We start from the raw sequence: 22,210 nt of genomic DNA, 5'->3' as shown, positions 1-22,210 counted from the left end.
GGAGAAGTAGGTTGTAGAAAGGACCTTTTGATGAGTAATGAGAGGTTGATTTTGATTAAAACTACCTGGTGGGTGCCTAGCCTGGAGATAGGTCTCAGCGGAAAGAGCCTGTGTGTTTGCATTCCGGTGCACTGATCTGCGAGTGAAAGCAAATAAGCGAGAAGGCTGTAGATCAATGTAAAAAGTCCCCACAAATACTACAAATCCTACCTGGATGTTGTCTTGAGCAGGTTATCCTTTCTAAGTTTTAGTATTTTCAATGTTCATATCATCCTAGACAGTATTATTTTAGTTACATGAATTGTACTATGTGAGATATATCAGAAGATTAAGTATAAGGAGAAGGTATGTTGCACTTGCAAGGGATGTTATGAAAGAGAGGAAGTTGGGCGTATCATGCAAGGTGAGCTAGGAGGAAGACTGGTGAAGGAGAAGAAGAGAAACTCGTGGACAGTTGGCAGGCTGGTGAAGAAATTTGCCTACGAACTGGTCTTCTGAATCATGTACGTTTGTGAATTGTGAACTTCCTGTGTCTCTTTATTCTTGGATAGAACAAATTCTCCTTCTGGCATGTAGCAATACAAGCCATAGGAATCCTCCCATCTTGTGTTCTTCACATCTGAAAATTGTTGATCGTCAGTTGGAAAAGTTCCAATATGCGCACAAGATGTGACTTTAAAGACTGAATGAGGCCTTCAATGGGAGACATTTGGGCATTACATTTTTTGTATGTATCTGAAGCCTCACAGTTGCAAGGACTATTATTATAAGCACACTCAAATACATGGGTTATCTAACTAACTGGCTTGCATTATTTAACACCATGGGGATTTCCAAGCCTGAATATCCAAACTAAACTTAGTTCTTGGATGTCTGCCATGTTTGTGCAAGTTGTCTTTATTTACACTATGCAGCGCTTCTTGTGGTGAGTGAATTTGCCTGTCTTATCACAGGTTACAGAATTTTATAATTGTTAAGCTGTTCAATATGAGTGACCGCTCTAGCAGTCAGAGGTGATGTCTGAGCTAGAACCCATTGATGGATGCAGCCGGAGTTCTAGAACCTTCCTCGGTTGCCACTATGACCACACCGCTGGCATGACACTGATGGAACACACCTGGATCCGCAGCGAGATGCTCTCCCTCACCTGCTGCCACTGACCATCGGCACCAGGAGAGGGCCCGATGAGTTGTGAACATAGAACTGCATTGGCTCCAGTCCTGAGGATAATGTAGGCGGACTGTGGTGCTCATGAGCGTTATAAGGAGAGAAGGGGACCTGGCCAATAGATGGGCTCTCAATGAGTGCTGGGCTACATGAGTAAGTTCGCAATGTTATTATGATCACTGCGCATGCTGTGCCTTGATGCATGCGGACACACCCTACAATAGGCAAAGAACATGGCAGAGATGTGTGAGACTGCGGTGGTGTCAACACAGTGGGACATTTATCCGTACAATAGTGTAGAGCAGCCACAGATCTCAGGCACACAAGGCTGGAGTATGATGTGCCTGTCCACCAGGTCAGGACAGTTTTCCTGAAGTTTTAAGACTGAAATGACAGAGAAAGAGAAGGGTTCTGGTCCAGACTCGCAGAAGACATCCCCGTTCACTGTCCAGGAACTGTCCGTCCTTGTCCAGGAAGTGCACGGCCACTACGAGAACCTTTTTGGGAGCACTTCTAAAAAGCTGTCCATGCTGGCCAAGAATCAAATATGGGAGAGCATCCTGTGCAGTGTCAACAAAGTCGGCCAGGGCAACAGGACCATCCAGGACATCAAAATGCGCTGGAAGGACATTGAGTGCCATGGTGGGATGTGGCCTCCATTTACGGCATCTGAGGGTCTGAGTAAAGAACATCCACGAATCCTGCAGGACGGACATCACAACAGCGCAACTTTCACCGAAGGGCCTGAGAGGCTATGCAGTACGATCACAGCAGTGGTGCCTCGTAAGTCACTTCATCAATAGTATTAAGAAAATGCAATGCTTGTATACTCGCTTTGTGATTCCTTGACTTTCGAGGAAGGTCTGTGGGTAAGCTCTCCACGTTTCCCACATTTAGTTCAATTCCGAAAATATCTATTAGAGTTTCACTCTGTACCCAATTGAAAAACTCAATCTGGGCTAACATGTGGGCTTCTTCCCAAACACATGTGCAGCAAGTATACAACATTTACAAACAGGGTTCTGCAGCAACTCTGCCAGTAAGTTAGCACAGGTACAGGGGTATATCCCAATGTGGCACTGTATAGGAAGTGACATCAAATTCATGTGACCACATGTGGGCATTGAAGTCCCAACTTTGTATTAAAACTTCCAAACAGTGCCCCAACTTAAAACCATAACAACATTGAGCATACTTGCACCAGACATGGATTGCAAGCCTATCTGTTGCAGCTTATCTTGCTCTCGTCATTTTGTCTTGTGATCCTTTTAAAGCATGCACCTAACTATCATACTGTAGACATCCTCATATTTTAGACTTACAGGAACATCACTGCCTGGTGGTCTTAACCATCCTAGTTAGAGAAGTTTGGAAATAAAGTTGAGGCCAATGGTATCTCCTTGTGCATCCTTTCAATGCAGCTCTCTCCCTGCCTCCAAATTCCAAATTTGTCTCATCTTGAGTTAATGTGAAATAGACCAAGTAGGGATGTAGATACCAGCTGGAGAAGAAGGTTGGAGGGCAGGCATTGGTTGAGTGTAGATTACTGAGACTCAGTTCTATGTGATCCATGCCTGACTGAATATGTAGATAATTCCCCTTTAGATGTATTGCATGTAAATGTATCCCAGCCTGAAAGGCTGACATGGATTTGGGTGGTATTTTGAGGCACAATCTGATGAAGAAATCAACATTCTAGTGGGGATTACTGTTTCTTTTGCCCACCGGTTTCTTCATATTCCCAAATACTGAGAACTGATTGGTAAGGCACAAGGACAAATGAGATTGGCTGCAAAGACCCAAGTCAAGCTTCGTGAAGATGGGAAGGGAAAAGCATATTCTCCAAACTCTGAATGACCTCTGCCACTGAGTAATGCTTACAGATGAAAGTGATAGAGATGCAGACAAAAACCCCAATTTATATTTTGGCAGAAGGGTTCTCCCTCACAAACACAATGTAGTACTCATTCTACCCAGCCACAGTCCACCTGCCTAATTTGGACATGGAAGGACCTCATGTTTTTCAGAGACAGAGCCCTCATTGGCTCAGTCAACTGAAATTATTCTCCAACGGCCTGACAGAGTAGTGTATGTTGGAAGAAGGACATTACACAGCTCGGTCTATTTAGGGTGGACTGGGCAATTTTTTTCTTTTTTTATGTCCCTCACCACCAGGACAATCTTGGTGGTGAAGGACAGAAAAAAAGAAATCATGAAAACAAACGGGAGCTGTCCACGAAACCTTTTGTACATTGAAAGAACCACCTCGATAATGGCTCCAGCGATAACCGCTGGGCCGGCTGTCATCTTTAAAGTTGACAGACAGAAGTCCGTCAGGATGGCAGAGGTAATGTCTTCTGCCACCCTGATAGATGGTGTATCATCTGTCAAATTTTAAAGCAGGTTTTTAGTCCTGGTAGAATGAGCATGCAAACCATCTGGAAGCTAGACATTGTGCCAGAGCTGTTAGATGTGATAGAGGTGGAAATTGGAAGGTTATCGCAAGTCGCGTGTCCAGAATAAGTAAGGAAGACTCTTTGTATAAGCCCAAACGTCTTGATTTGATAGATACATAACTTCAAAGCTTAAATTATATCCAGGTTACAGAGAATTATTTCATCCAGTGTTGAGTTAAACACATGAACTATTAGAAGAATAACCTGCTCATAATAAAAATTCCATTAAACATCAAGTCAATTTAGCCATATCGTGATATCTTGTGTAACCGCTGTCGCTTGAGGCAGCTCATCTTCAGCTTTCAGCACAAAAGGAGCTGAAACGGAGACTCTTACAGAGGCCGATGAGAGAAATCCTCCAGACTCCAAAGATGCTTCTGTACCTTGAATGATTTTCTGAGCAAAGGACGGTGGATGTCTAGAAACACTACCAGATGTAGTTTGTCAAGAACCTAATTTAGATACTCATGCTGGGCGGGCAGCCGTAGTTGAAGGAGAAACTGTAATATGACGGTTTAGGGTTATGTAAAGTGGATTGATGATCCACCAGAATCTTCTTGAGCTGATCAGAAGTCATCAGAGTAGTTAGAGATTACTGAGGGGCCCAGAAGTGGAGTACGTGGGAGGCACCCTAACACTGATGTTGCAGCGGTTGATGGGGTGTTATCCCTCATAGCGTAGGGTAACTCGAGTGGGTACCTACGCGTTGCATGTAGGGGGCCCAGCTTGTGGTGCCATGTCCTTTCCCGCTCTTATGAGATCTGAGACAGAGCAAGGCTTTACATAAAGAGAAATGGAGTTCAGGTTTTATCAGCTTCAGGGTATCTCCAAAGAACGGAGAACTCAAAAACATATCTACTTTGATAACTTTATCCCTTTCACAGAGGCAGGCTCAAGATACTTCCAGGAATGGACAGCTTGAGTCATCTGCAGACTGTCTGAAATGGCACACCAAACTCATGTAGCTGGTAAAAGATAACTGGGTAAAGGTTCTCCAAACAATTAAGGCAGTCATTCTCAGGGATAAAAAGGCTGGAAAACTTGCAAAAGATAGACTCTTTGAGGTCCAAGAAATGCAGCGTAGGCGGGACCTATACAAAAAAGAAAATTAAAAAGAAAAAGAATCCTGAGTGGATGAAAAAACCAAGTGGAGACAAAAATCAAAGCAACGCGGTCTCAAGCATGAATTCTAATTGAATATCAGCCCAGCATTTTTGAAGAAGATAACTGTCTTTGAGGCAACATTGGAATTTGTGACAAGGGTGGGCTTGTGCAGTACTCTGGTCTCAATTAAAAAAAAGCTATTGCACAGTTTCTGGTTCGTGTCACCAATCATCAGCTTTCCAGCAGGTTTCAAAACACCTCTAAATATTCTGAATGAATATGGTGTCCTTGAAGGTCAAACTGCTAAGATAGCTTGGGTTGATGGTCTCCCAAGGGATCATTACAAAGGATCTTGGATTGTAGGCAACATCTACCCTGAGCACCGCGATGCTGCCGAACAGATAGATGAAAATTGAGTTGCCATCTCAGGAAGACGATGGGTACTGGGTTATCTTTGAGATGGCGTCAGTGGCTAACCCATGACCGGCGCCTCCATCTTTGGTTGATGACCCCACTAGCACATGTACTACTGATGCAACCTTGAGCTTCATGGATTCAGAACACAGTGTCCTTAAATCCATTCATGAAATATGTTATCTCTTTCACAACAATGTTTAATTACAGATAGTGATAGGACCACCAATCCTGCCATTCTTGTAATGAGATGCCTAAATGGAACACCTGTCCTTATTCAGTGGCCAGGGCCACTGACTATATTATCATTGCAGCTAGGCAGTGCAATTTCATCCTCTCTACACATTGCAACCCATGCCCTATCGGGGGAGTTCAAGTATGGGGGGTGTAGGTAGTTACCACATTTAACCCCCAGATGTGCTTGTGATGTTCACTAATCACTTTATGACATACACGCACAGACTATATTATATACTTTGTGTACAGACCTGCACAATAGAGGGTTTGGTACTTCTTTTCATTATGTGAAAAGTCACTGGCAGAGTAGGAAGAAAACTTGTGAGAGGTTGGTGCGAGTTAGCGTCCTGCACTCTACATCCACAGGTTTAGAGAACCCTAAACTTGGCTTCGCACACACTTGGGTCAACGATGACAAAGCCATGTGCATTATTAACCTCAGCACCACAATGCTTTGCGTCATCTTCCAGCTCCTTACATGATCAGACTACAGCTCTATGATGCAATGACCTTTGGCTACAAGAAGCTGGTCTACCTCAGACACATCCTCAGTTTGCAGAAGTCTTCTATCTCCTCTGGATTCGAAGAACTGGCTCCACAGCTACCAGGCACAGAATACTCTGGGGGTGATGCTCAGAGCCTGAAAGATCAATCCACAGGAAACCTGCAGTTCAGCAAGAACTGAGGCAAGGGAGCTAGGCAGGTGGCCATTTATGTGACCTCAAAAGATGCTTGTGAAGGTAATACTTGGACTTTTTATGCAATAATACAGGTTCTGCATTGGTGCAGATGTTAAGCACCTAACCTACCATAGTTTATCTGCAGTTGTGTGTCAGAATATCCATTACAAAAAATTGCCTGGCGTAAATATTGTGGTCCAAATGTCATTTACAAAAATATTTAATATGTTAGGTGAAAGTTTTCCAGTATTAACTCCAGTTGAGTGATATTTGTGAATTATATTTAGGGGACAATGTGTTTCTTACACAATATATAGGCCACGATATTCAAGTAACATACCCTACCTGCCAATAGCTACAACCCGCCTCCCACAACAGTGTTTAACATTGGAAACTCTCATGAGAGGGAATGTCTGGCGTACCAAGTCTCATGTAGCACATAGTGAAATTTAAGGATATCCAAGAGTCTTTCCTATTTAAAGATGTCTTATTTAATTTTGAAACCCTTGTCATCTTACTTTGGAGGAGTGGAAAACAAACTCGCTGTTAAATATTGGGCAAGGGCCTTCCTGAGGGAAGAGGCTCCAAGCAGCTAAAGTACTTACAGCGTGGTGCCAGCTACACAAATTAAAATACAACAACTTCTCCTCTGGGAAAACCAAAGTCCTGGCCACTGAGGGACTTTCCCATAGAAAAAAGTGGACGCCTCATAATACCATGAGCAAAAAAACAAATGTACAAACTCCCTGTGTGTATAAAACATTTTATTTGTGGACTTCGCTAAATTGTTTATAGTAAAGCTACACGAAAATCTAACTTCAAATTCAGAAGTTTTATTATTTGATCAAACGTCTTCCAAAAAACAATTGAGGGAATTCACCTTGAATTTACCAAAAGGCAAATCTATATGAGGGAAGGGTAGTTCTAGAAGTAGTAAACGTTTATTTCAGATTTAGCTTCTTTCACAATATAATATTCATTCAAAGAATGTTCATAATTTACATCCCAATGTATTGTTAAAAAAGAAAAGTGCCCACATAAAGTGGATGCAAATAATCGTCGCGATCCTGAGGAGCCCAGAATAGGTGCTGACGGCGGGCGTCCTGCCTTAACTAATGTGTGACCACAGCCGTCCGCCCCTTCTGGGATCTGTAAAAGCTTAAAAAAATACGTAGCTAGTGTTTTAAAATCAACCAGTGGGTCTGTAAGTACAGGTACACCACTGCATGCACAGCACACCTTAGCGCGTGTGCTGCAAGAAGTAGCTTATTTTTGCCACCACTTCACTTTTTCACACTGTACGGTCCTGAAAAAGGCCTCCCCAATATTTTTCTGAGTCTGAAACATGTCGACCAGCAGGATAATGAAGACCAATTACTGGTATTCTCTTTATCTCTCTTCTTTTTAACCATGTCCTGGGTCACTGGGAATAAAAAATTGGTCAGCAAGGAATCCCAGAGATATTTTTAATTTCACCACCATTTGAGCACTAGTCACACCAACACAAAAAAACCTGCTCCGCTGTAACTTAGGCATTGAAGTACAGCTGGGTAGCACTCGGCTACCCAGTTGGGAACCCTATGATGACGCATGCCATCAGCTGGGTTGGTGGGTGAGGGGTTTTCTTACAAACCTAAGTGGTTCCTGGCACTCCAACATTTACAGTAGAGTCGTACTCACTTCCTGATCTATTGGTGGGTCCGTCAACGTGGTTTTTGAATTCTAATTAGGGATAAGGGCGTTCCCCGAACACAGTCCTGGCTCTCTCCTTTTGTTTCTTACATACCAGTAGTATACAGCCATTAGCTTCTTTAAATGAATTTTCAAAAAGCAATAGTAAGATCAGAGGTTCAGTCCATCATTCTTAAATGTGTAGCTAATCATGTTTTCTCCTAATTAAAAGAATGAATCACATTTTCTTGCTAGTCCATAATATTTGCTTAATGTCTTCCACGGATCTAAATAAATTCCTCTTAGCCACAATTTCTCTATCGTTTTATATAAATAGTATTTTTCTTACTTTTCAATCCAAAGGCATATCAGCAGGAAAAGTTCTGTGTTTCCTCCCCCTTGGACAAACATAAAGATAGAATTTTGAATCTCTTTGTTCCTATGCCCTTTCACTCTCCCAAGGAACATTTAAGATTTGTCCGACTATCTCTGGAGATGAGATGCGTAAGGTCATTTCTAATTATTGTACCCAGTTATTGCTTCATTCTTCCAAGTAGGGTTACTAAGAGATAATTCACCAGTCATTGCTTCCTACAAATGTTCTCTCAAGACTGGTGAACTAAATCCTCTTACTTGGTCCCGGCCAGTTCCTTTGATTTCTGGATCATAACTGTAGATCTTGGATCTAGTACTTAAGACTAAGGGTGGGCGTAGTTCGCGACGTAGCGCTACGCGAAGCTACGCAAAGTGCACTTCGCACTACGCGAACTTCACGTAGCACTACGCGAGCTGCGTAGTAGCATGAGCATGTTCGCACTGTGCAAGATGTGTTTTCAATGATTGCACAGTGCGGACAAGCATCCGGCACTGTGCAATCATTGAAAACGACATCTTGCACAGTGCGAGCTGTAGTTTTCTGCTGCTCGAGTACATTATTACTCAAGCTGCAGTTTTCTCAACGCGAACTGGTAGTTTCTCATTGAGAGCGGTCGCGAGCATGCGCAACCACTCACAATGAGAAACCTTACCTCCCCGCGTTGAGAATCTCGCCGGGATGTCATTTTGCTTGCTCGCGAACATGACGTTCAGGACCGCGAACAAGCAAAAAATTAGCGCTGCACTACGCTACGCTGCACTACTCGTGTTCGCACTGTGCTACGTGCAGCTCGCGTAGTGTGAAGTTGCGCAAACTTCGCAAACTCCGTGAGCGTAGCGTAGTGCTTCACCCAGGCCTACTTAAGACCCAACTTTTGCAAGCTTCCAGTCATAGACACTGGTCATGAAATTGACAGGTGGTCCATTTTTGAAGGATTACTTTCGGTATCATTACCAACATTTTATTATCTTTCCCTCGCCCTAATTTAATCCTGTACCCTGAAAATCGTAATACTAATCCCTGATTGCTAAAATTGACATCTGTCTTTCCCATGTGAAAAGCTACATTTTCCAATATGGCCACACTTGCATCATATCCGATTCTCAACTTGGTGACTGGGCACAGGTAGACAGTAGTGAATTGATAATTTAGTTCAAAGTATGAAATAGGTTGAACTATAAAGCTTTTTGCTCATCTTCCCAAAATAGGACACTTTTAGGTGCAAGGTTTTAAAGTATGTATTCCTGGTCCAGCACACGGCAGGACAGTGCGTGCATATCTGTGCTCCTACTACAGGTATAGCTTCACCTTTGGGAAGAATTTGTCTGTCGAACTGAAAGACAAAAGTGAAGAAATACACATGCATTAAACTACTGGTGCTCTCTGATATAAATGGGGTAACGAGGGTAAACCAATCTGTTGCTATAGCCAGTGTAAAAAGCTTTCCTACAATGTACATACATGCAAACATCAATTTGCAGTGCTCCACCCCTACATATAAAAATATGTACAGGTGAGTATTTGACACTGGTACTTCATGCACAAGGGAGAGTGTGGTACATTTGATCTTCCTATAAATGCAGAGCAAAACAAAAGTAATGCTTGGAATGTGTGAGTTAATCCAAGCCTCTGGACTGCTTGCCAGGCCATTGTTTTGTACTCACTGTTCCACTACAGACAGGAACCGACCTTATGCAAATTAGACTTGGTCCTGCACCAATAGGAACAACTCAGCAAAAACTGTCAATTCATGGTCACTCTGAACAGAACCTAAAGTATCCCCAGACCAGTTTCAGCTTTGCTGTGCCTCAGCAGTGAGGCGAGGCTTGATGATTGCTACGGCACAGATAGGCGTTGATTCACCGAAATCCCTGGGGTAGCGGTAGTGACATCACACCTTGCACCTTAATGACCTCATAGGAAGTGACCTCATATTACCCCTGAATTGTTCCAGAAGGCATGTCACATGACCCGACCATTACAACAATGGAGAATTTGCGTTGGACAGTACCCGAAAGTAATACACAATGTCTTTATGTGCTGCTTTGCATTATTTCGCGTCAAGGGGGTGTTCCACGGGAGGCGAATGAGCATGCCCGTGCCAATGTTTGGGTTTTGATGCAATTCACTGTCTACAAACATTTGCCAAACAGGAATTTGTGCCAAAATGTTATGCGTCCTCGAGACAGGCGTAACAAGGAGAAATGCTTTTATGTCTCCTCCTGTTCCCATCATTGTACAGCACACATTCAAAAGGGAGAAAAAACTGAAAGCATAGTTTTTGTACTGGAGGGGACCCCTTCCAGTGCAGGCCCTGGGCTTCAGAGAATGCGCAGAGCCTTGCACTATTGGCCAAGGATGGCAGCGTTGGCTCATGGATGCCAAAAGTGCGCCAGTGCACGGGGAGGGAACAATGCACCTCATCTGTTTTGATATTGCACATCTTACTCTCCCATTGGCACGAGGCAGCTCAGCAGATGTGGTTCAGCGCTGCCTTGCTTCAGAGAATGGAACCTCTGGGCCTCAATCTCATTCACTACACTTGATTCCCACTCCCTTTCATTCGCACTCATGCTCTCACATAAAGACACACTTGCTGACAGAAACACATGCTCTCTCTCACTTACACACACCCTCACAACATACATTTAAAACCAGTGGCGCCTTGGGGGGGATGAGGGTGGTGGGGCGGGGGGAGGTGAGGTGGCGAGGGGAGCAAAATAAAAAAAATATAGAAAAAACTCTTACCTCTTGTACGGGTCACATCTCTCCTCCGCTTTTCCAGCGAATCCTAGAACCAGGAAGCAGCCAGGCTTCCCATAGACTGTGACTGGTATGAGGGGTGGGATCGTGGCTCAGATGGGGACTGGGGGCCTGGGCCTGTTCCCCACCTGGCCGTGTAATGCAGCCTGGGGGGAAACATGCAAAGTGCGCATGACTGTTTGGCCGACCCGAGGCAGCAGGCCAAGCAGTCATGGGCACTTGGAGTGTGCAAACCACTCCGACCCCTATGCCACCAGCCGGGCCACACCCTAATTGACCCCCAAACTACATTATTAACATTATTTTTTTCCTGCTCAAAGATCTACCTTAGCCGAGGAGCCACTCTTGTTTAACACTATTTTTACTTACCACAGCAGCTTTTAACGGTCCTAAGTGTGCTCCAGTTTTTAGTACACTAAAAGTGAATAATAAAATAGTATTCACTATTAGTGTAATGGAAAACGGGCAGATCATTATACCTACAGAGCCTTCCTGTGTTCTGGGCACTTTTTTCCACCAATGAGGCCAGGGGTTGCAAAGGCAGTGCCAGGAGTCGCAAGGGATTAAGCCAGAAGTCGCAGGTATGATCCCTAAATGACGTCTATGTGGCACAGCAAGCACATATGGTGTCTCGAGGAGAAACAAAGTGATGGATGACATGCTAGAATTCATCTCAGCCAATTCTAATATTTCTGGGAGTATTTTTTCTTTGTTCATAAGCAATTCTAATTTGCATAAGGTTGGTGCCTTCCTGCAGTGAAACAGTGGGGAAAAGAAAATGGTCTTGAATGTGGACCAAGAGCACGTGACACCAGAGCTAGTAACAAGAGAAGACAATTAGAGCTACTACCTACCTCAAAGATAACACAAGAGCAACAGGCCAGAGAATATCATAGACAACAGATACCAAGAGGATATCACAGGTACTGACCAGCAATCATGACGTCATTTTATTGACAAAATAACCCAGCATTAGAAATAATGACCAGAGAGCCTTCTGAAAACAGATCAGAGGACATAACATCAGGGCTATTTGCTAGAGAGCTTGGGATTAGTACCACTGACCCACAGAAGGGGACCTCAGAGCTGTTAACCAAAGAGGACAAAAGCAGTGCCAGGCAGCAGGGTTTTATTCACACCCCTTCCGAGCAGTCAGATTTGTAAACTCAACTTGGTTGAGATACAACATATGGTTCAAAGGTTGGCAACGCCCTATTGACAGCAGGTGCTCAACTGTGCCAACGATGCTGTACAAATACAAACATTACAACACACCAAGCTGCACATCTCGGTAAATACATGAAAAACATAGGTTGTTGGAAGATACGAGTTCTTCATTGTTGCTTTCTCGTCTTTCCCTTTTATTTCTCACTTGGTGTCTTCTGACAGATCTACAGAAATGCCAGCCGACATATTTTTCTTCCCCTTGACTTTCGCAGGCTCCAGAATCCATGTGTTCCAGTGTATACTTGTTAAAAACCAAAATGTCTATATTTTGATTATCTTTGCACAGATAACTCCAGTTCCAGTGCTCCCCCAGGGTCCCTGAGATCCTGTGACCAATGTGCTGGTGAGAGTCTTGGCTTACACGAACACTTAGGACTGATCATCAGCACAATAACGTTCTGCACATATATAGTTGAAAATATTTAAAAAATAAATTTTAGGTAATTAACTATGGTTAAGAGAAAATGGTGGTGAGCAATTTCATGAACGTACCTAAAGTTAGATTTAAAAAAAAAAACTGCATTAGAAATGTTTTTTAATAACATTGTTTACAGCTATTGTAATATTTATCCATTAAAGATGAGAAATTCCAATCGAGTGTCTAAGAACAGCGGACATCAATTAATACACAGGTGCTCCTTAATGCAGCATACAGACGGTGGGGCATATTTACAAACAAATGTCAGAGAGCTGCATTTTTAAAACGCAAGGATGTGCCTTATTCACAAGAATAGGGTGCACCCCTGTGTTTCCCCTAGTGCTGGCACAAAAAAGCTGCCTAGCGCTAGCGCAGGTACCCTGCCGCCATGTTGCAAGAGTGCCTGCGCTGCAGGGACGGCTGTTTATGTGCAAGATACCTCCTGCACATAAACAGTAAATAGTGGTGATTTGCTCTTTCTGTGTGTGCTGCAGAATGAAAGAGCAAAAAAAAAATCCCCTTTCCAAGACTAGGTACTCTCCGGCATCAGTTTCTGGCACTGCCTCAGTCTTGCATATCTGGGGCTGCGTAAAAAAACAATGGGTGTTGCAGTGGAACGCCCTCTGTAACACCCATTGCACGCCCTTTTGCTGCAGAGGACTGCGGCGAAAAGGGGCATATTTAAAAGGTGGCGTCAAAGCCATGCTAAGTGGCTTTGCCCCACCTTGTAAATACAGGAAATGGCGCTACGCTAACGGAGCTCCAGTGGGGAATGGGGCTTGTAAATATGCCCCCTGTGTATGTACAAAATTATGCGCAAACCATGTAATAAATTCCATAAAGTCCCTGCCTTTTTGGTTTTAGTTATATTCCCACCCCCATCTTATCTGTCAATCCTTATTACGCAACAAGAGTTCAAACTAATCTGGAGGGGAATTTACATAAAGTAGGTCATCTTGAATCAGCCCCACAGTAATTAGATAAATACAGTATAGTACTCTGCACAAATCATTAAAAAATGAACACCACCAAAATAATTACACTACATTGCATAATATGCACCATTTGTAAAGATATTCAAACAAAGGGGAAAGGGCCATGCTCATCTCAACTATGATAGCTCCCACCCTTACGGTATTCGAACAAGTTACTTGCCTTTGGTAACACATTATTTGGTGGAGACAATATCTAGCTGCAGACTTCTTACCTTTGAATTTCCCAGGCTGGATCCGGAAACTTTCGCGTGAACAGTACACATGCGTGCCGTCGGGTGGCTATGTTCGGTTCCGCTTGGTGTCCTACGTGTTGTTGGAGCCAGATGTCGCCGTCACCTATATAGGTGCCACCCAGGCGCGTGGACGTTGGTTACTTTGCACGACTTTCCACACCAGAAGTGCAGAGCCATGGCTAGTGTGTGTGTATAAACTAGGGCCCTGAAGAGTGAGCAACCCTAGCCATATGAATATGTTCGTAGATTGGGAAGGCATGGGTGGGTCTGTAAAGAATCAGCAGCTAGATATTGTCTCTACCAGATACTGCATTACTGAGGTAAGTAAGTTGTTCATCTGATAGAGACTTCCAGCTGCAGATTCCTTACCTTTGAATAGATACCCAAGCCGTACCATCCTGAGGGTGGGCTGCAGACAATGAACAAGACTAAACAGTCCTGCAGGACCGAACGGGCGACATGCTCATCCCTGCACACCAGATTGTCCAGAAAGTTGTGTTTTTATCGAATGTTCGCAGGAAAGCCCACATTGCTGCCTGACAGATGTCCAGGACTGGCACACCACAAGCTAACGCCGTGGTTGCAGCCTTCCCTCTGGTGTAATGTGCCCTTAAGCCCTCAGGAGGCTGCTTTTTAGCCAGGGCATAGTAGATCTTTATACAGAGAACCACCCAGCACAAAATAGACAAACTTTTTTAGCTCCCACGAAGAGTTGGTTGTCTACCTGTATCTCTTTTGTGCTGTCAAGGTAGGATGACAGCGCTCTATTTGGGTCTAGACAATGGAGTCGCTCTTCTTCCTTAGGGGGATGTGGAGGAGCACAAAAGGTGAGCAGAGTGACCTATTGACCCAAATGGAATGATGTCACCACCTTGGGTAAGAAAGAGGCCCGGGTGCGAAGCGCCACCTTATGTGGAAATATCATAAGATAGGGAGGCTTGGATGATCAAGCCTGCAGCTCCCTCACCCTCCGGGCAGATGATATTGCCACTAGAAATGTTGTCTTGATGGTTAGCAACCGGAGGTGACAATTATGTAGTGGCTCAAAGCAGTGGTGTAGCGAGGGGGCGTTGGGGGGGGGGGGTCCCACTGTTACCTGTGGCCATAGCGGCAAACACAGGGATCGCCAGCACCTGCTCTGCTCCTACCTGCAGCTGTCGCAAGGGATTACCAGCACCCCCTCTGCTCTTACTTGCGGCCATCGCGAGTGGCAAATGTAGGGGCCATCACAGGCGGCCATAGGTCTAGCTGTGCCACTGGATGAAAGGACGCACATATGAGGTGAGAACCAGGTTCAGATCCCACTAAGGCATAGTGATGGGCGTAGGGTGAAACATATGTACAAGCCCTTTTCGGAATCTATTTGCAATAAGGGACTTGAATAAAGAGGGGTGAACAGAGCAAAAAGATGGCTCAGAGCAAAGCCCTGGTAGGCAACGGTAAGAATAAAGAGAAGAGTATCAGAAAGAGGATCAGTTGACTTTTCTGCACAATATTTACTACTTTTTCCAATGGCAGGTGTATATCATTTAGGTGGAAGGCAGCCAGGCCGCCAGAATAACTGTAAAAACTTTGGGAGGAAGGTCAAAAGCCATTAAATGCCACCACTCAATTTCCACTCAATGAGGCTGAGAGTTGATAGGTTCGGGTGAAGAACCCTTTCCTGCTGCTGCGACAAAAGATCCTCATGAAGGGGTAGCCTTATCAGAAGATTGATGCTCATTTTCAGAAGCTCGGAATACCAAACTCCCCATGCCCAGCCTGGAGCCACAAGAATGACTTGGGCCCGTTCGGTCCTGATTTTCTTGAGAACTCTGGGCAGGAGTGGTATGGCTATGGCACACAGGAGGCATGAGCTCCACTCATGACAAAAAGCATTGCCAAGTATAGCCGCCTTGAAAACACCAATGCTCAATACTGCTGACTTTGCGTGTTATGTTCAGAAGTGAAGAGATCTCACCAAGGCTCTCCCACCTGCTGAAAGCGACCTTGCGCCACCTATGTCTGGAGATGCAGTTCATGATCCACCTGGCATCGACAGCTGAGTTAATTTGCCCTGGTGTTCAGAGAACCTGCCAGGTGTTGAACCACCAGGGTTATGCCCTGCTGTCCCAGCCATGTCCAGAGTCGCAGGGCCTCTTGACCAAGAGTGCAAGACCACACTACACCCTTCTTGTTGCAGTACCACATGGTGGTGGTGGTGTTGTCAATGAACACCTGCACTAACTTCCCCGGACAGAGGGAAGGAATGCTTTCAATGCTAGTCGGATTGCCTGGAGCACCAACAAGTTGATGTGGAGCCCTAATTTCTCCAGAGATCAGAGTCCTTTGATCTCCACCTCTCCCAAACGATGGCCCCATCCCAGGAGTGACGCATCTGTCACTACTGTGAAATCTGGTTGGAGAAGGGAGTGGGGCCTCTGACCCACTCGAAGTTCATGATCCACCACTGCGGGTCCTTTGCAGTTCCTTTTGGGATCTGGATCACTTTGGATAGACTACCCTGATGATGCGCCCACTGGAACTTCAGGTCTCATTGTAGAGCCTGCATACACCATCTGCCATGATTTACCAACAGGATGCAGGAGGCCCAGCAGCCTCAGAGTCCTTCTCACAAATAAGGGATGGAGGCTGAAACATCTGTATCATTGCATGAATATACAAAATATATTCCAGCGTCTAGAGAAAGAGAGAACAAAATAAAGGAAGTTCCTACTAAGAATCAGAATTGTGAAATGGCAAATAGACATAAAAATGTATGCATATGGATTCCCATCATTCACCAAGCCTGGTGATCAGCTTCATCATTTGGGTATCCTTTGATGTAAGAAATGACAGACTAGCTCTATAAATATCATATATATATATATAAATATCGTAAGCTCTGATATTTATAGAGCTAGTCTGTCATTTCTTACATCAAAGGATACCCAAATGATGAAGCTGATCACCAGGCTTGGTGAATGATGGGAATCCATATGCATACATTTTTATGTCTATTTGCCATTTCACAATTCTGATTCTTAGTAGGAACTTCCTTTATTTTGTTCTCTCTTTCTATAGACGCTGGAATATATTTTGTATGTACAAGTCAGTCTGGGGCTACATATTCCATTTAGTCTTTAAACTTTGGCCTCTGACCCTAATCTATCTTTTTTGTGTGTGTTGTCATTGCATGAATAACCTGGACTTGCTGCTCTGGGGAATAAGCCCGAAATTGCACTATGTCCAAAACAGCTCGGATGAAAGAGAGCATCTGAGAAGGAGTCAGGTGTGACTTTGGCAAGTTTATAGTGAACCCCAGCGAATGGAGGAGGTCTGCCGTAGTCTGGAGGTGGGAAACGACTGTCTGGGGCAAGGATTCCTTCAACGGTCAGTCATCATGATAGGAAAAGACTAAAACCCCTAGCCTGTGCAAAAGAGCTGCAACCACCGCCATTGCCTTGGTGAACACCCTAGTGACGCTGGTAAGGCCAAAGGGTAGCACAGTGAACTGAAAGTGCTTGTGGCCTACCTTGAACCACAGGTAACGCCTTTGGGCAGGTAGGATGGAGATGTGAAAATACGCATCCTGCAAGTCTAACACTACCAGCCAGTCTCCTTGGTCTAGGGCCGTCAAGGCCCGAGCCAACCGGAGCGTCCTGAATTACTCCTTTTTGAGGAAGAGATTGACGGTTCGAAGGTGTAGAATAGGATGGACCCCTTTCTTCTTTTTGGTTATCAGACAGCAGCTGGAATGATAACCACTGCCTCCTTCTGAAATCGGAACCCTTTTCTATAGGTTCCTTGGCCAGGAGAGCTGTGACTTCCTCTCAAAGCAAGATAAGATGATCCTCTGTCAGCTGCTCTTGAGATGGCGGTAAAGGAGGGGTGGGGGGATGGGCGATTGGAAAGGAAGGGAGTAGCCCCTCTGAATGATCATTCAACCCATTCATCCAATGTTATGGGCTGCCAGTAGAGGAAATCATTCTGGATTCTCCCTCCAACGGGGCACCCATAGTCTTGCAGAACCAAACTAGGATGACCTTGGGTCTGTAGCTGTTGAGGGTTGGTGGTGGATGACTTCTGGCTTCCATTCCCATGAGGTCGGAATGCACCGCCATGTCCTCGCACAACTTGGGAAGCCTGGGCAGGGCGGTAGCTGGGTCAGGGCTGATGAGGTTGAAAGAACCTTCCACTGCCACAAAAGGGGCGAAAGGCAGACTGGGGGCAAGGTGCCGTTGAGAGGCCCAAGGTCCTGTGAGTCCTTGAAGTGCTCCAGCGCTGAGTCTGCCTTCTCTCTAAAGAGATCAGTCCAATCGAAGGACACGTCCATGAGGTTGGCCTGGACATTCCCGAAAAGCCAGGTGTTCTCAGCCAAGCGTGACACCGCTAGGCCACCATCGATGAAACCACTCAGCTCAGTGAATCAGTCACATCCAGACCACACCTAACGGTGAACTTTGCTGCGTTCCTCCCTTCTCTCACTGCTTGGGAGAGCACAGCCCAGGCCTCCTCCAGGATCTGTGGCAGCACTTGTGATACCATTTCCTATAAGGAACGCAAGAAATGGCCCAAAAAGCATGGACATGTAGTGTTCACTGCCTGCAATGCAAGAACATCTTATTCCCAAGGGCATCCAGCCTCTTGGATTCCCTGCCCGAGAGAGTGGAAGGGAATGCGCCATGGGATGCTGAGGCTTGAACTACCAAGCTCTCAGGGGTAGAATGTTGCCTGAGGAAACTTGGATCACCCCGGGCAGGGCGATGGTGGCGTGCTATTGTCCTGTTCACAGGAGCTTCTGTGCTAGGCTTGGACCAAGTGCCTAGAAGGATATCCCTTAGTGCCCAATTGAAGGGCAAAAGAGGTTGGCTGCCCCAGGCTGAAGCACTTTGGTCAAGACGTTAGCCTTGACCTGCATAGAGGGCAACTCCAGGTCAAGGACCTCCGCTGCCCTCTTCACCGCCAGGGCATAAGACGCTCCCTCCTCTGTAGCCACAGTAGGTAGAGAGAGCATACCAGTATTTGGAGAGGTGTTCATTCCACTGTCTTCCGCAAGCGCCTTATACCAGCCCAATTCCTCACCAGGAGTGTCTAAGTGGTGTTCAATAGGGTCCAGTGACCCCTCCCACTCTTCTCCCATGCCTACAACCTCCTCAAAAAGTTCAGGCAAAAAAGCTAGAGCTCCTGGGCTTCATCAGTGCCGGCCGGTTGATCGATGCCGCTTTGACTCAGTCATCGGGAATCAGAAACGGGCTGGCGCCGCCAATGAGCACCGCCAGGAGCATTGACTTTGGGACTAATGCCGGGGAAGATTGCGTTGGCACAACTGGCGACAATCTGGGATCAGATCCATGAGACACCACCGGAGCCGAGGCCAGAGCCGTCGGTGCAGAACCTGATGGGGTCTCTTCCGACCCTGCGGGGCCCGAAGGTGCACCAGAGGGGGTTAGCTTGCTCAAATGCTAGGCGCATGGCCTAGTAAAACTCTTTTTTTGGAGTGAGGGTCAGTCCGGCTCCTGGAAACTGGGGGAGGCATGGAGTCAGACCTGGCAACTACTCCACAGAACCTTGCATGGAACGTCAATGTTCGTCACTCGTCTTGTCAATCCTCAATGGATGAGGTGAAGTCGAAGTCTGTCTAGATTAGTCTTCTTTTTGTGCTCTTCCCAGAGTGCCTCCAGTACCTTGAGTGTGATGAAGAAAACCTGGGGCTCCTGTAGTGGTTCTGCAACCTTCCCTTCCTCTATTGGAACCGAGACCTCCTAGGAGTCGTGCTAAATGGTATCAACTGATGGGCCGCAAGCAGCTATAGGGACCGCTCCCCCAAAGCCTCCCATGTCATGGCCCAGCAGTACGAGCACGACTTTGAGTCGTGGTCATGATCGAGACACCATAAGCACACAAGGTGCGGGTCGGTAACTGACGTGGCGCAGTGACTGGTGCCACACGGCTTAAATCCTACCTTTCTAGAGGTCTCCCCTCGATACACAAGGAAAAAATCTCAGATAAAACATCAAAAAAAGTCTGTCAAAAAAGAGACAGTGGGGCTAGCTCTTCTCCAGATCAGCGCTAATTGGTGTAGAAAGTAAAGACCTGGCGTTCACACGCTTTGGAAGTGCCTATATAGGTGACCGCGACACCACATCCAGCACCGACGCCACGTGGAACTGAACAGAGCCACCCGATAGCACCCAGGGGCACTGCTCACGCAAACGTTTCTGGATCCAGTCTGACGCCGGGGAAATTTAAAGGTATGGAATCTGCAGCTAGAAGTCTCTATCAGATATACATTTCATAAGAATCTATAAAGAGGGCCCCTCAAATTTCCCTTTTTCCTGGTCTTCATAAACTGAGCTCTAGAAGGAGATGTCGGCCACTACAAGTCCACAAAAGAGGACATTCAGGTTGTTTCCGACAGCCCCAACCTCCAATGTGGCAGGGCAAGACTTTTAGAAAGAAGTTGGCCAATTTAAAGGGACAAAAACAAAACACTGTGAACCTTAGACTGACAGCCTGGTAAACATATGCAAAACAGAAAAAGGCACTATGGGAAAAAAATGACTTCAAGCTTGACAAAGTAATTTCAGCTAAAACACATCATCCAGCAGAGGCACTCTATTTCACCTGCACTAGATTGTGTGCCCTTTGCATCCTGAAACCCCCAAAGTAATGGAACTCTATGTTTGCAATTAAATGTCTGTGAATCCCCCATTTAAACTATACCTCATCTCTCCCTCCTTCTAGATGGTGGAGGTTCTGGCAGCCATGCAGCGTGTACGAGGCATTCGCCAACTTCCCTTCTCGGCACAATCATCGAAAGCCAAGAAGAGTATTTGTGCAGCCAAGAAACCACCGTGTTCCAAATGGTCTCATCGGTGAAACCAAAAACTTCACCGCCTTGTGCCACGCACTTTTTACCTGAGGGGAACCGGGATGACCAGCACAGCTCGCATTATGCCGAAAGCCAATGCTCCTGGGAGTCAGAAATGCTGACTCTGCAAGAAAAGCACGCCGACATGCTAGCCGACGTGCGCAAAGACATGGGGCTCATGTACACCGAACTGCGGGGCTTTTTCATGCAGATGTCATTAGGTTTGAGCACTGTTGAGAAACTAGTTGAGGGACAACAGCAGACACTGAGGCAACTGGAGACACAAAACAGGGTTCTATGGGTTAAGCAGCTGGAGGTGGGTAACCGCACAGAAACCATCGAAGAACTGCTGTCCAAGCTAACAGATTTCCTAGTCGACCAAAGAGATGCAAGTGTGGCTACACAGCCCGGGGGGCACCAAATACCAGTACAGGACGAGCAAGGCCAACAAGGAAGGCCGGCTTCCGATCACACTCAACAGGAGATCCAACGTAGGACAAAGCCATGTGGGAAAAGGAAGACCAAAAGCGTACGTAACAACCAAAATAAAAGAAAAAAGTGAGACATCCAGCTTGGAGAACAAATAGAATGTTTTGTTCATACATACATGGTGCATCCAGTGATTACTTTTGAAGTGTTGGAAGCCCAACTGGAGAACTCTGTTCAAGCCGTCGACGGTTTCACCAGAACACTGGATCACCTGGGTTCTCCTGTGCAGGTTAAAAAGATGGTGTAGCCAATGTTTCATAACTACCAACCTCTACGGGTCGCTGTGCCTCTCCAACTGAAAATAAGTTCACTTGTATGGTTTTGAACTAGCCAATGGCCATGAAGCATGCGCCGCCAAAAAAACACGGGGAAAATGTCTGGAGTGTTCCGATGAAGTGGTTACTTTGTTACCTTATGTGGAGAACTCCACACGTTCACGTGAAATAACAAAGTAACATGTACTGCTTTTTTCCATTTGAATTGTATCAAAGAATAACAAGAACAGAAAAAGATGGCGGCTGACAAGTGTTAACTTCCAGCTATTAAAGTTTGAAAAAGTGACAATTTATATTGGAGAAAATAAAATAAGTGGATGATTCTGGGATTTTTTTTATTGTGAACTATTGAATGCCACAAAATAACGTGTTGGGTGGAACCCTTACCTTTGGGCACAAACAGGCCATGAGCAGCAGGCTTTTCACTGTTCAAGAAACCTGACCCGGAGAAGGGAAGAGGAAGGGAAGATGGGTTGGCCATTTGGAGTGGACAGGGGCAGTTCATCCAAAAAAAGGGGTTCTACCTGGACCACGCTCTAGGGCAATGACACGTCCTTCACACATGCAGTCAGCGGTCTATGTGTGATGGCTAGTATTCTTCTCTCCCTTACCACAAGGGTCACTGTAGCAACATGGGCCCTTGCTTCACAGGTAACTGACTAACGCTTGCTTCACGACCCTTGCTTCACAGGTAACTGACTAACGCTTGCTTCACGACCCTTGCTTCACGACCCTTGCTTCACAGGTAACTGACTAACGCTTGCTTCACGACCCTTGCTTCACAGGTAACTGACTAACGCTTGCTTCTCAGGAAACTGACGGGCCCTTGCTTCACAGGTAACTGACTGGCCC

The 22,210-nt window shown here is 45.6% G+C and overlaps 1 protein-coding gene across 1 annotated transcript; it reads left to right on the top strand.

Annotated features, from left to right (window-relative positions):
* Nucleotides 1-1,556: 1,556 nt before the first annotated feature.
* LOC147684438 (uncharacterized) lies at nt 1,557-21,281 on the top strand. The gene is made up of 2 exons (XM_086942310.1): nt 1,557-1,950; nt 20,468-21,281. Exons 1-2 carry the CDS (start codon nt 1,557-1,559, stop codon nt 21,154-21,156), a joined length of 1,083 nt encoding a protein of 360 aa, XP_086798436.1. The 3' UTR covers nt 21,157-21,281.
* The last annotated feature ends 929 nt before the right edge of the window (nt 21,282-22,210 follow it).

Source organism: Lissotriton vulgaris, chromosome 10, assembly GCF_964263255.1.
Source record: "Lissotriton vulgaris chromosome 10, aLisVul1.2, whole genome shotgun sequence".
NCBI lineage: Eukaryota > Metazoa > Chordata > Amphibia > Caudata > Salamandridae > Lissotriton > Lissotriton vulgaris.
Note: the sequence above shows the minus strand (reverse complement) of the source record. Positions and strands in the feature narration are given on the sequence as shown.